General features: G+C 34.9%; 1 protein-coding gene across 1 annotated transcript; it reads right to left on the minus strand.

The window, feature by feature from the left end:
• Positions 1-501: 501 nt before the first annotated feature.
• Positions 502-12,630, minus strand: LOC139698670 (salivary endonuclease-like). The gene is made up of 3 exons (XM_071597543.1): positions 12,077-12,630; positions 7,175-7,926; positions 502-2,064 (listed from the first exon to the last, which is right to left on the minus strand). Exons 1-3 carry the CDS (start codon positions 12,189-12,191, stop codon positions 1,645-1,647), a joined length of 1,287 nt encoding a protein of 428 aa, XP_071453644.1. The 5' UTR covers positions 12,192-12,630; the 3' UTR covers positions 502-1,644.
• Positions 12,631-12,724: the final 94 nt, after the last annotated feature.

Here is a 12,724-nt window from a genome sequence, read left to right on the forward strand (position 1 = left end):
ATTAACTTTGATAATCGCCTCTGTTTTCCCAGTTAATGAACATTATGGGAAACAAATTTATGCCGAAACATGGTAAACTTTTTTAATGAAGTCATTTTTCTACACTCTGAAAGGTTTGGGCACCCTACGAGTCCATAGTCTTCAATATTTATGGTAAGGTTACAGCAAATGTGTGAAAATATTGTGGATTGAGAAGGATAATTCAGAAGCCAAATATTCCCTGATCTCATTTTTCTCCATAATTTTTCCCTGGGCCTAAAATGACCCATATACTCTGAATACAAAACATTTTGCTTGTGTATGCCTTATAATTATGACTGCCACTAAAAATTAATTTCATTAATGTACTTATCCATCGATTATATTATGCATTACTTAATTTACTAATGTTCTACAAAACATATATTTTCCTGGAAAACTGAGATCTTCCTTTTTATTGAAAGATGAACTAGGTTTAGAAAGGAATCAAATTGAAACCCCATGAAAATATGAAGAAAGTTCATGCCTGACAATTTATTTCTAAACACAAATAGAAATATAAATAAATCAGCAATATAACAGGTGTACATAATTAAACTTTGGCATATTATTTTATTTTAAATTAACATGGTTAGCAATCATTAAAACATTTGCTATTGAATCGAATCAATTAATATACACATTGGCTTTCTAATAGATGACTACAGGATGATCCAGGGTGACAGTCCATAAGAGCATTAATAAAATCAAAAGAAGAAGAGAGAATTCATGCAAGTACAGGATGTTTCTGAATTAGATATCAATAATAAACTCAGTTGTAATTAGGGGCATAAAAAAACCATTTTGTGCCATCATCATAAACAGTGTATAACCAATTTGAAGGTTGATCTTGACAGGTGAGGTAGGTTACCTTCATTTAAGATCAATGGAATACGAAATTTAGACATTCTGGATATGATGGCCAGTTCCTTTAACTGTATCATTATTTGATTTCCCACTAAGTCTGAGACACCAGTAAATAAGGAAATCCTCCCTATGTTGGCAAACTGACAGCATGGTATTTGATCATACAACTTACTGATTCCTTCCATGCTTACACCACTAGGGTTAATTCTCATGAAATGCTTACTTAGTTACCCCATAACACCCTCTAACTTTTTGACACTTTATTTATTTTTCATCTGGCACATGATCGTGAATTCTCTGATTATTATTTCAAAATTCAAGTTATTAAAAATTGAGGGCAAATTTTGTACACTAATATTATATAGCGAAGCAAATGTAATAATTCATTTAAATGTGGAAATTATTTATATCAAATCAAAATTCTTCATGCTATCGCTTCCACTAAAAGTTTATTCGCAACCTTAAAGTGTATGAGAATATTATTCTCAGATAGCATTGTTATGAGGCAGGAGTTTGGTATTTTTATTGTGAAATCAGGGTGTGAATGAATCCAATTACTGGAGTGAATAGTATGAAGGCATTTTAATTCCATATCTACAGGAATCTCAGCTAAATGTGACAACAAGCACATCATGCCTATATTGTGATACCTCTGTAACATGAGTGGGTTCTGCACAGCCCACAAAAAAACCTGAGGAAAATTGTTATGAGGGTAATATGTTGTGGTTAACTCTAGTAGAATGTGTCCCAGGGTCACATTCAACTTTCCATTAATTTTCCAACAGGCACATTGTTTGGAATATTTGTAAAAATACGCCTTAGCTCAGGTACAGAACAGCAGTACATAACTCCCTTATGTACATCATTCCTTGCTTTCCAAGTAACCCAATGGATTCTATTACAAACATCTTGGCATACAGGAGGCTCTGAATATGGTGGAGTAGTTGCAGGATGATTGAGTAGAACAAAAGCTACACTTTCATTCCGACTTGGATTGCTAGCAATCTTCCATATGTACTTTGGTACAGGGACCCTGTTTTTTGGCCCTAGTGAGAGGTAGAAAGGAATCTCATTCCTATTGATGTCCTGGAGCTGCAGAACTCCAAAAGTCCCAGTGTAGACGACAAGATTATGTGGTGATGGTCTGGTGGCCTTTACACGAATGGCATTTTCAAGTACCTGTCGAATAAAAGTATGTCATCATTAATTCACATCTCAATTAGTTATGCTGTATTAGAAATAAAAAATGCACTTCTTCCAAAATTCTAAGTATGTGATATGCATTTGATAATGGATGACTGCATATTTAGCTCATACTGATTTCCTTACAGATTATTTGAAAATTATATGAAAATTATATTCCTGGAAATTTAAATTGAATCAGCATGCTTATTGAAGAGTTCAAACATTAGAACAAGTTAGTTATCTGAGTTAGCTTGGAAAAATAAATGTTACAATTACTTCAGGTGATCATACTTTCATGGTCTTGGTTTGATAGAGATTTAAACTAAACAATCATTTGACAAAATCTTTTGAATAAATCATTCTTACTTCTTAAGTGTAACTCCAGAACTTGTATAGTACCCTAATGATACATTTATAAATGACAAGGGTAATGGTTGGCCAAAAAAATAGCACTCTCAAAGCATACATTAGCATGATACTTATACACAATGTTGGGACAAATATGCTTCCTCCTAAAAAAACACACACCTCTCAAATAAACAATACTAAGTAAATGGTCCATGGTTGACCCGTGATAATAGGTAGGTGATATATCCCTTCAGATATTCCTTGGTTGGAATTTCCTCACGAAAAATGATCCCACCAGCTTAGTGAAATAAAATTTATGAGAAGCCTCTAACGTTTGAATTCCAGCACACCTGTGGCACAGATTAATACCACATCAGCGAGAACCAACAGTTCCACCAGTCAAAAGATTTCCCTAATTCACCCATCATGTTTGAACTACATTTCCACTATGGCATGCCACATTCCAGGCATAATCACATGACTTGCAACTAAAAGTACTTCATATAAATCCAGCCGCAATAATATACCATGAAAATTTGAATGCTGTACCTTGCATTGCTACTTTACTAAAAGCCAATTTGATATCTTAAACCTTTTGTACTGTACCTTGATATGGTAAGTATTACCTGTAAGCTTGATCTGAATTTTTCCATTATTTCATGTGGGGCGTGAGTGGATGGTAGATAAGAAAATAGAAGAATGTCAGCAGAATTAGAAAGAATAAAGTACAAAGAGTTGAATAGGACATATGAAACTATTAGGGCAAAAGAAGCATGGCAGAAAATACAGTGCAAAGATATGGAATGTTTACAAAGGAAAGGTGAAACTGGTTCACTGTACAGGAAGATAAAAGAAGTGTAAGGAACTAAGAAGGGAAAATCATTGCAAACCATCAAGATAAATCTGGAAAATTATCAATTGAACCAGAAAACATACAAGAGAGATAGAGAGAATATATATAGAATCTATGGGGTAAAGGCATTAGGCCATCAAGCTTAAACATAGACAGAGAATGTGATGTAAATGAGGATAGCTTAGGTACAGGAACTCTTCATGTCAAGATAGAAAAGGTATAAAGGGAATTAAAATCAAATAAGGCTATCTGGGCAGACAATATTCCCTTGGGACTACTTAAAGGTATAGGAGAAAATGGGAGGAAGAGTTTTTATGGGTTAATTCATAGCATTCATGAATGAGGAGTGTGGCCACATAATTGAGTCAGATCAGTATTAGTTCCTATTTCAAAAAAGGGAAAAACAGCCATATGTGAGGACTACAGTATAATAAGTTCCACAGCTAAAATGGTATAATGATCATCATTAAGATAACAGAGGGGAGAGCAAGTAATGAATTATGGTACGATCATTTTGGGTTCAGGAAGGGGAGAGGCGTGTGTGATGCCGTAGCAGTAATGAGGTCACTGGAGAGGGACATAGAATATCATCAGGATGTAATTGTTTGTTTCATATATTTCAAGAAAGCATTTGATTGAGTTTAATTGAGTGTAATTGGAATTAATGAATGTACTGCAGGAAACAGAAGTATATTGTCGGCATATGAGACTTATCTTTAACCAGTACATGTCACAGACTGCTCAGTGACAGGTGGAGAGTTAGGATGAGCAGTGTTAGGAAGAGCAAGAAAGAGTGTCCATTATCACCTGTGCTTTTCAATATATATGTGAAGGAAATGATAAAAGAGGCATGGTAAAAATTGGAAATAGGAATGAAAGTCAGTGGAGAATTCATAAAATTAGGTAGGTTAGTGGATGATCAAGCTTTAGTTAGCCAGTCAGCCAAGGGATCACAAGCATTGCTGAGCACATAAGGAAGTCAGTGAGATAGGTGTGGGATGAGAATCAATGTAAACTAAACAAAATTATGTGGTTTTTAAGAATGAGGAAAGCTAAGTACAATATTTAAAAAGTAGGTCGTAAACTAGGCTAGATGGAGCAGTTTACCAGTTAAGTTATCAAATCAGTTCAGTTTGTGGAGCGTCAATATTTTATTTTTCACTCATTCAAGGGGTGACAAGAATTGCCAAGCAGATTGGAAAGTCAGTGCAATAGGTAAGGAATGAGAATCAATGTAAACAATACAAATAATATACAGCTTGCAAGGCAGAGAAAAGCTAAGTTAAAGATTAAAATAGGAATTCATAAAACATAGCCAGTGATACCGTTTACCTATCTTGGAAGTGTTTTGGACCAAAATGGTCACAGTAGTAGGGACACAAGAAGAAGAATTATGTAAGATATAGATATTTTCACAAGGAGGGAATTAATGACAGGGACGTTGAGTAAGGATGTTAAGAAAAGGCTCATCCAAACTTTGATATTGGACATGATTTTGTACGGCAAGGAAACATGGTCATTGAGACAAAATGACAAGAATAGATTGGAGACTTTCGAAAAGTGGGTGTGGAGAAGGATGGAAACGGTGAAATGGACAGAAAGGAAAACAAATGAGGAAGTGCTAGGCATGGTGAGGGAGGAGAGGGATTTGTTTGAATTAATACAAATGGGGCAGGAGAGAAGGATGCAGAGTATTATGATTGGCAATGGGATATCGAAGACTAGAGGGGAGAATGTTAGTCAAGTGAGGAAGGGGAGGTAATGTGATAATCATGTTGGATGGAATGAAGGGAGGAAGGAAGTAGGCTGAATTGAAGAGGGACTTAGTGTAATGTTGGATGTCAGGTGGTGTTTTGTTTGGAGAGGTAAATAAATGTTGGGTTAGCATAGTATGTTTCCATTCAAGGTTAATTGTTAGTGTACCAACAAAAATAATCCAAAATAATATTTTATGTATTAATGCTAAATGAAAAACATGACAGGTTAATATTAACTAAGTCAAGTTGCATTCCACTAGTTTTGACTAAAATTTTCCTCTTATTGATGACACACCTATACTCCCTCATAATCATTTATTATTTAAAGGAGGTCTTAAACTAGATTAAATGGAGCAGTTTACCAAATCAAGTTATTAAATCAGTTCAGTTTGAGGATCATTGATTTTAATTTTGCCACTCAGTCAAGGAGAGAATCAATTAAGCTATATTGAATGGAATATGAAGAAATATATTAAAATTCTAGCATTTAATAATTTAAAAAAATTAATTATGATATAAATACACAGCCTTTATTATTTTTTGTACACAAGACACCACCCATTTGACAGTTTTAGGAATAAAATCTGCTTATTAACTGATTATTTTTTATTAAAGGTGTCAGCTTCATAAAATTTCCAAAAGTTCATTGAACAGCATAATATGTTTAAATAATAATAATTATTATTATTACTTTTTATTTGCCCAGAGATGACAATACAAAAATACCAGGTGGGTGGTGTATGTACATGATATAAGGCATGTAAAAAAGGAGCAAAGACAGGCTCAATTAAGATACAAAGAAAAAGAAATGGTGCTCAGAGTTACATAATACTTGGCACAAACTCATGAACATTGGCTGTAACATGCACATGAAATATCAATTCAGAAAAACCATTGATCATAAACATGAATCAGAATAATACCATTGCTATAAACTAGAAGTGTGAACTGGTCAGGAATATTGCAGAGATATTTGCCAACCGAGTAGAACATATTATGTTTTAGATATCTTTTCAATTTATGCCCGAATGCAGCAGTTCCCTTAGTATCCATTATACTTTTCGGTAGTTTGTTTTATAATCTGATGCCCATTTCATAGGGTCCTAATTTCAATGCTTTAGTTCTTATATTCCCACAATGGATGTTGTTCCTTCCTCTAGTGTAATGATGATGATAGGCAGAGTTAAGAGAATAGTGGCCAATGCCATTTTTTATATACAGAATTAAAAACATGATGTAGATGCACGGGAGTGGTAGTAAATGTAATTCATGGAAAATAGGCTGTGATGGAGCATTGCGTGGTTTCCTAGTTATTATTTTAACAGCTTTCTTTTGAATTTTAAAGATGGTTTGACAAATAGCAGCTGATCTCCATAATATTATACTATAAGTTATATTTGAATAAATTTCTCCATATTATGAATTAAGTCATGCAGTTTTACTTATAGTTTCATAGAGGTGTCTTAATAAATAGCAAGTTGAACTGAGCTTATCTTGAAGGTCTTTAACATGCGTATCTCAAGAAATATTTGCACCCAGAGAAATACCTAGAAATTTACATTCCGTCACATGCTCAATAAATTGGTCATTAATTTTTACCAGCAGATCATCTGTCACATTCTTATTGCGTGTAAAGTATACTATTTTACTTTTACATCATATGATATAATGTCATAATATATGATACAGATAATATAATGTCATCTTCAAGTATGCTGTACATTCTAAACATAGATCACATTAAAAAATGATTTAACATTGAAATGTACATTGTGCTGTTCAAAAAATGCAGGAAAATTTTACAAGGTGATTTTTTCCCACTGCATGATAGAATCCACGAAATTTCGACTTTAACAGTCATATTTGTTAAGTGTTATTTTTCAAGACATTTTTCACTTTGAAGTTAATCACAGGATACAATTTTTAATTGCAATAAAAATAAGATTACAAGTGGCAATATTTAAACCAAGAGAGTTTCTTTTTGCCAGGATATTTGCTTTGTGATGTGTCAACAATATTAATTTTTAGCTTTCTATATTCAATATATATAATTTATTTCATGCCAAGGCCAGAATCATTACATACCCAGCCACATGCCATTGTGCTTGATGAATAAATGGAGCATGGCTACTATTGAATTACATACCTTCCAGTTTCCATTGTTAAACTCTTGCCATTGTGGTACTACATTGATGAAGTGGTAAGTTGCATCTTGCCATGACTGGAGAGCAAAGTCTGCATCAGGAGATAAATGTCCTTTGGCAAGATAGCTACTTGGTCCCCAACCTCCAACATAATATTCGGCTCTTTCCCTGCTGCCCAGCAGTGCTGTTAGTGTTTCTTTTTGTTTTTCTTTTGTGTAAGAGGATGCTATAGAAGGTGATAACTCTGAGAAGAATTTATCTTGTTTAAAACTGGCCCTCCCCTGCCAACTAACATCTCTATCTCTGTAAGGCACTGAATCTCCAATGATAGTATGAAGAGTGTATTCAGTGGCCAATTTGAGGTAATTGAAACATACTTCAACTTGGTGGAAGGTTCCTCCATTTGGCAATGGCCATCCAATGTAAATTTTTTTGGAATTTGAATTGGAGCCACAATGGATGTTTGTTTCATTAAGGCTTTCATCAATTTCCTTCGTGCAATTAATTGTGAAAGTGCTGGAATGTGGCAACTCCAGACGACCTGACTCTTTACAAGATAAATCTAAGGTTGCCACATTCTGACCCACAATGCTATTATTTTTTCCAGGGCATGAGACTCGAACTGTTTCTTTCTTTTGAATGACAATAGACCTGTTACCAGCTGGAAATAAAATACCTCTTGTTCGTGTAGCAATTACAGGGAAGTGACGGTTTGGATACGGACCTAAGGCCACAATGCAGTTCCTGTTTTGTGCTGAAAGAAAATGTGAGTATAGTTTATAATTCAATACATAGCATTCGTAAGATTTTGACCCACAGCATTCTGCAAAGAGAACCAGAAAAATTGCCAACATGCCTGCTTCAGAGTGATATTCAAAGTACTGTAGCTAATACATAAATATTGACCCTTTCGTTGCACTTCACTATCCGGGATCTTACTTCTCACATGCAGCAAAAATAGATTTTATAGTGACTGCATAACCTTAATTACTCCCAAAATAATATAAATGATAAAAACATGGAATAAATAAAAATAATCTAGATTCACTGTTTATTTAGTGGACAATTTTTATTGATTCATTTTGACGAACATAATTCTTATCAAATTTCAAAATATGACAACACACCAAAGAGAGTGTTAAAAGCTACGTTCACAGCAGTGAAAGGGTTAAAAATACTAGGGTACCATGTATCTACTAAAATACTAGTGTATCCTACATTATCAACATCCTGCATCAATTATAAGCTTTCAAAAATTAACATTTTACATGATTTTCTCAAAAATGTTCATTATTACTTGACTGAACTATGAACCAAACAAAACTTTTCGAAAAACCGAAATATTACAGAAATTATCATTGGTTAATGAATAAAAGTGGATAGAATTATTCATCTAGCAACCTCAGGTAGGAGCTTAATAGAATAAAGATGGAAATATTTATTTCTCCAATTTTAAGTTGACTTTCTTTGAGCATTTTAATTCAATTTAATTTAAGTCTCCAATATACCAAAAAACATGCATCTAATTTTATTGGTGGCAAACAGAAAAAGCTTGCCCAACCTGAAATAAGACCTTAAGCCATGACCACAATGCAAGTAGGTTACTTATCATGCAGCTACCAAAACTTTTAGCATAAATTTTACATAGAAAAATACTTCTGCCATCTTACTTTGAGTTGAATATTGTGCTACGTGGTGTAGTTTTCCCACTGTGCTAGGGGTGGTACACTACCAATGGAATGTAATCGCAGAAGATGGTATGTCCCATAAGTTTTTGATGGATACAACACCTAAGGTCTCCTACATTTCTAAACTGCAACTTACACAACACTATAAATACTCTAAAATCTCCACACGGTACTTCAGACTCAAACCTCCAACAAACTTCAGACCTTTCCTCATTCCATCACACATGCCTAATCTTTTCCTGTCTGTTCCTAGTCCATCCAACATTCTCTAACACACTTCGTGATATCAGGTTTGATTATGTGGAAATTCATCTTGAATAAAAGAAGAATAGTAGCTGCTTTTCATGTACTTTTATTTGGTACTTTGAGTTTCAATGCACAGGCGTTATCTTCGGGTACAAACAATTTTTGGACATGGCAGAGAGAGGTTGGGAATTCCAGGATAGGTAGAGGTGGTAAGTTAAGGACTGGAGTAGGAAGAGAATGAAAAGTGCATACCCGCCATCCACCCTGAAGCCATTAGCTGCAGTGAGAAGGGAGGGGGGAGGAGAGTGACAGGGAAGGGACTGATGGGCCTTGCCATTAGCCGGATAAGGAGGCTTCCAGCAGGGGAGAGAGTTTTTTAAACAAAATTGTTATTCACTATATGTCCAGTTCTCAGATTCTTTCTTATTTCCACCTCCTCCCATTTGTCCAACTTCTTTCCTTTTGGCGAGGGATGTGAAAGAACTGGGGTGAAATTGCTGAAGTGATTCTCCTCCCGCAGATGTTTAGCAAAGTGGGATTGTTTGATGTCTTATATTGCAGTTTTGAAAACAGCAATTGTGTTCTTCTGCTCTTGTTAAAAGTGACCTCCCCATTTGTCCAATATATATTTGATTGCAGTCATTACCCTTAAATGGATAAACTTTACTATTTTTTTAATTGGTCACTTTTGTCCTTGTTTCTTAGCAGAGATTTGAGATTGTCCTTGTTGTAATAAGTGATTCTAAATTGATCTTTTAGAAAGGCGTTGTCTGTCCATTGAGAGATGACCCCATGAAATTGGAGTGGCAACATCTGGAATCAGTTACTCTCTCGGTAACCAAACCAAACAATATATTTTCCCTTCTGATGGAACATTTCATGTCTTGGAAGCATACAATACCAATATTCTCTTCTTTACCACAGTCTTCAACAGCACATTGGCATTCAAAATGAATCCATTATTCTAGTCTTCTTTGAATTTTTCACACCAGCATTCTCCCCTCCTCCACCATTCCTAGAACCTCCTTATGTTTTTCCATTTCAATTTTCCCATTCTCCACCCTACCCACATCTTAAAAACCTACAGTCAATGCTTATCCTCTTGCCTCAATGACCAAGTATCTTTACAGTTCAATACTACATTCCACATTTAAGTTCTCACTAGTTCTTTCTTTAAATATTTACCAGTAATATCTGTCAACTACCTCTACTAGGTAAAAGATGAGAAATATTATTTTCTTGAAAATTGTGTGTAGTGTTTCAACATATTGGATTTCATGAAAATTATCCTGGTTTGCCACCACTGAATATGCCTCCTAATATTTAGCAATTACTCATGCATACAACAAAAAACCATGATTACATGTCATGTATAAAAATGAAATGGGGTATCAAGCTTTATTAGAACAGCGAAAGTGGGTTTATGGTGTTACTAGGCTTTGGTTTTACTTGTGGCATGCTGGCAATTAATGCCAAAGTTGACTAGCGAAGTGCTCTAGGCATTAAGAGGAAATGTTGCTTCAGGTATGGATGTTCTAATTTTGTACTTGTTATTATTGGTGACAATCAAAGATGTTCGATGCCACCATCACATCAGAAAACTAGTGGTAATATGTGTATAAAGCATAAGTAGTGACATTCTGATGATATATAACAATAAAAAAGTAGATAATATGGTATGTCTCATTAGATAGATCCCAAATTGAATGTGCAGAAAGAATTCGGGGTTCAACTCAGAAAAAAACAATTTGAGAACTGAACAAAATAGAGGAAACCTATTTCATGAAAAAACTGTCGTGAAAGTACACAAGTCATAACATAATTTCTATGCACATTTGGATGTGGCTTCTGAAAATTTGAACACTAAACACCAGATTTTAGTTTGAACAAATATATAAATCATTTGATTTTTCATTTGATATCATGAAATATTCCAAAACTCATGTTACATTGGAGGTAGATAGGTATATAACGGTAAAATTAGGGAATATATTGCTGAATAAGTTGATTCAAGAATGCATTTTACAATCACGCCATGCAGTTTAAGGACTATTTGAATCATATACTAACAAATGAATATCAATTTTCCAGTCTTCTTCTGGATTTGCATTGTGTCTTAACATCACCTGCCACATACCACTGCCGTGGCTTGAAACGTAGTGAGAATGATATGTGATGTCTGGTGGAATGAAGAGTGACAGATTCTGTAACTGCTGAGAAAGGGGCTTATAAAAGGGTGAATGCGGCCCAGTCCATAATGGTGGCATATGATGCATGGAAAGAAAAATGCATACAAAAACAATGAATACAAAAATGTCATGGCAATTTCGCATTCCTCTATATACCGTGGAGTAAGTATCTATTGCAAAAATAAAATGCAAGGACCGGGAAGAATGAAGGAATTTGGTAAAATGAAATGATTCTGAATTCTTATGTAATTTTTTCATGTCAACCCTGGGAGACGATTCTCATTATCGGCATTATCAATATTTTGATTACATTTTAATTAAAGCGACAGATATTTATTTCCAAGCCTTAGTCTTATTATGGAATTACATACTAAGTTCATAATACTATTGAAGACACTTCCATTGAATACGCTAGCATTGTTAGTGGTATTATCCAAACAAAATAGTCGGGGGTAATTTTGCCACCTTGGAGGAAGTAGCTCGAATAATAAAAATTAATCTATCGCAATTTTAGGTTAAATCCGCGCGTTCCAGATCTCGCAGCCTCGGTGAATACAACTTATAAGAAAACAATTCAAGCGAGCTGGGATGACAGACGAATCGAATTTCGGCTATACCAATATAAGAACCGACAGCAGGATGTCGTGAGTCAAAATCCGGGACAATACTTAGTAAAATTTCATCTTCTACAAATAAACAACTTTCTCTCTTATGCACTAATTTTACTAAACATGAGGGTGATATAAATTACTATGAAAATAATTTTATTATTAAGATGTACCTGTGTAAACAGATGGTACCTGACAGAGCACAAAAATGATTGTCAATGTACGTATTATACGGCCAATTGCGTCGCATGTTGCCGACGCGCGTGTGCCCAATTTATAGGGGTCCATCGGAAACTTGTGACGCAAATTAATATTTATTTCGTGACTTTCTCGTACACACTGAATGCTTCTCAGACACTAGCGTTTTATACAATCTATCTTCCTAATTGACGTTGGGCTGTTGGACTTATGGTCTTTAGTCTCAACCTCTGAAAAATAGCCTAAAATCCCAAACGGATGCCGTCATTTTCGTGTCCCGCAATCTGTTTCCTGTTAGCGTTTATCACAAATAGGAAATGGCTTTCCGTTTGGTTATTGCCTGAAGGGCACGGGGAGGATATTTGCGAGGTTGCATAGAACGAATTTTCATGGCATTCTGGCCGCACGCTTTTTTAGCCTTTGGTTAGTCAAAATAACAACCACGCTACAGAAACTCCGTGGATGGAACACATAGGTCTTCAAGATCTAAATAGGGCTAAGCATATAGATCCAATGATGCCATTTATGTACGTGTATGTTAATACGGATATTTCTTCCGAAGTGAACTTTGCTTGAAGCGCCGGAAGCATATCGTCAGGCTTTTGTTATTTAAGAATTTTTAA

The sequence above is a fragment of the Hetaerina americana genome, unplaced genomic scaffold (genome assembly GCF_022747635.1).
Source record: "Hetaerina americana unplaced genomic scaffold, ioHetAmer1.1.p SCAF_9, whole genome shotgun sequence".
In the NCBI taxonomy this organism is placed as follows: Eukaryota; Metazoa; Arthropoda; class Insecta; order Odonata; family Calopterygidae; genus Hetaerina; species Hetaerina americana.

What these genes read in the sequence shown, in the direction of transcription:
- LOC139698670 (XM_071597543.1), bottom strand. Translation starts at nt 12,191, where the DNA reads ATGGACCCCTATAAATTGGGCACACGCGCGTCGGCAACATGCGACGCA. An exon ending in GGTACCATCTGTTTACACAG is followed by an intron (nt 7,927 to 12,076) that starts GTACATCTTAAT and finishes ATTTTCTTTCAG; the next exon opens with CACAAAACAGGAACTGCATT. An exon ending in TTAACAATGGAAACTGGAAG is followed by an intron (nt 2,065 to 7,174) that starts GTATGTAATTCA and finishes TTTATTCGACAG; the next exon opens with GTACTTGAAAATGCCATTCG.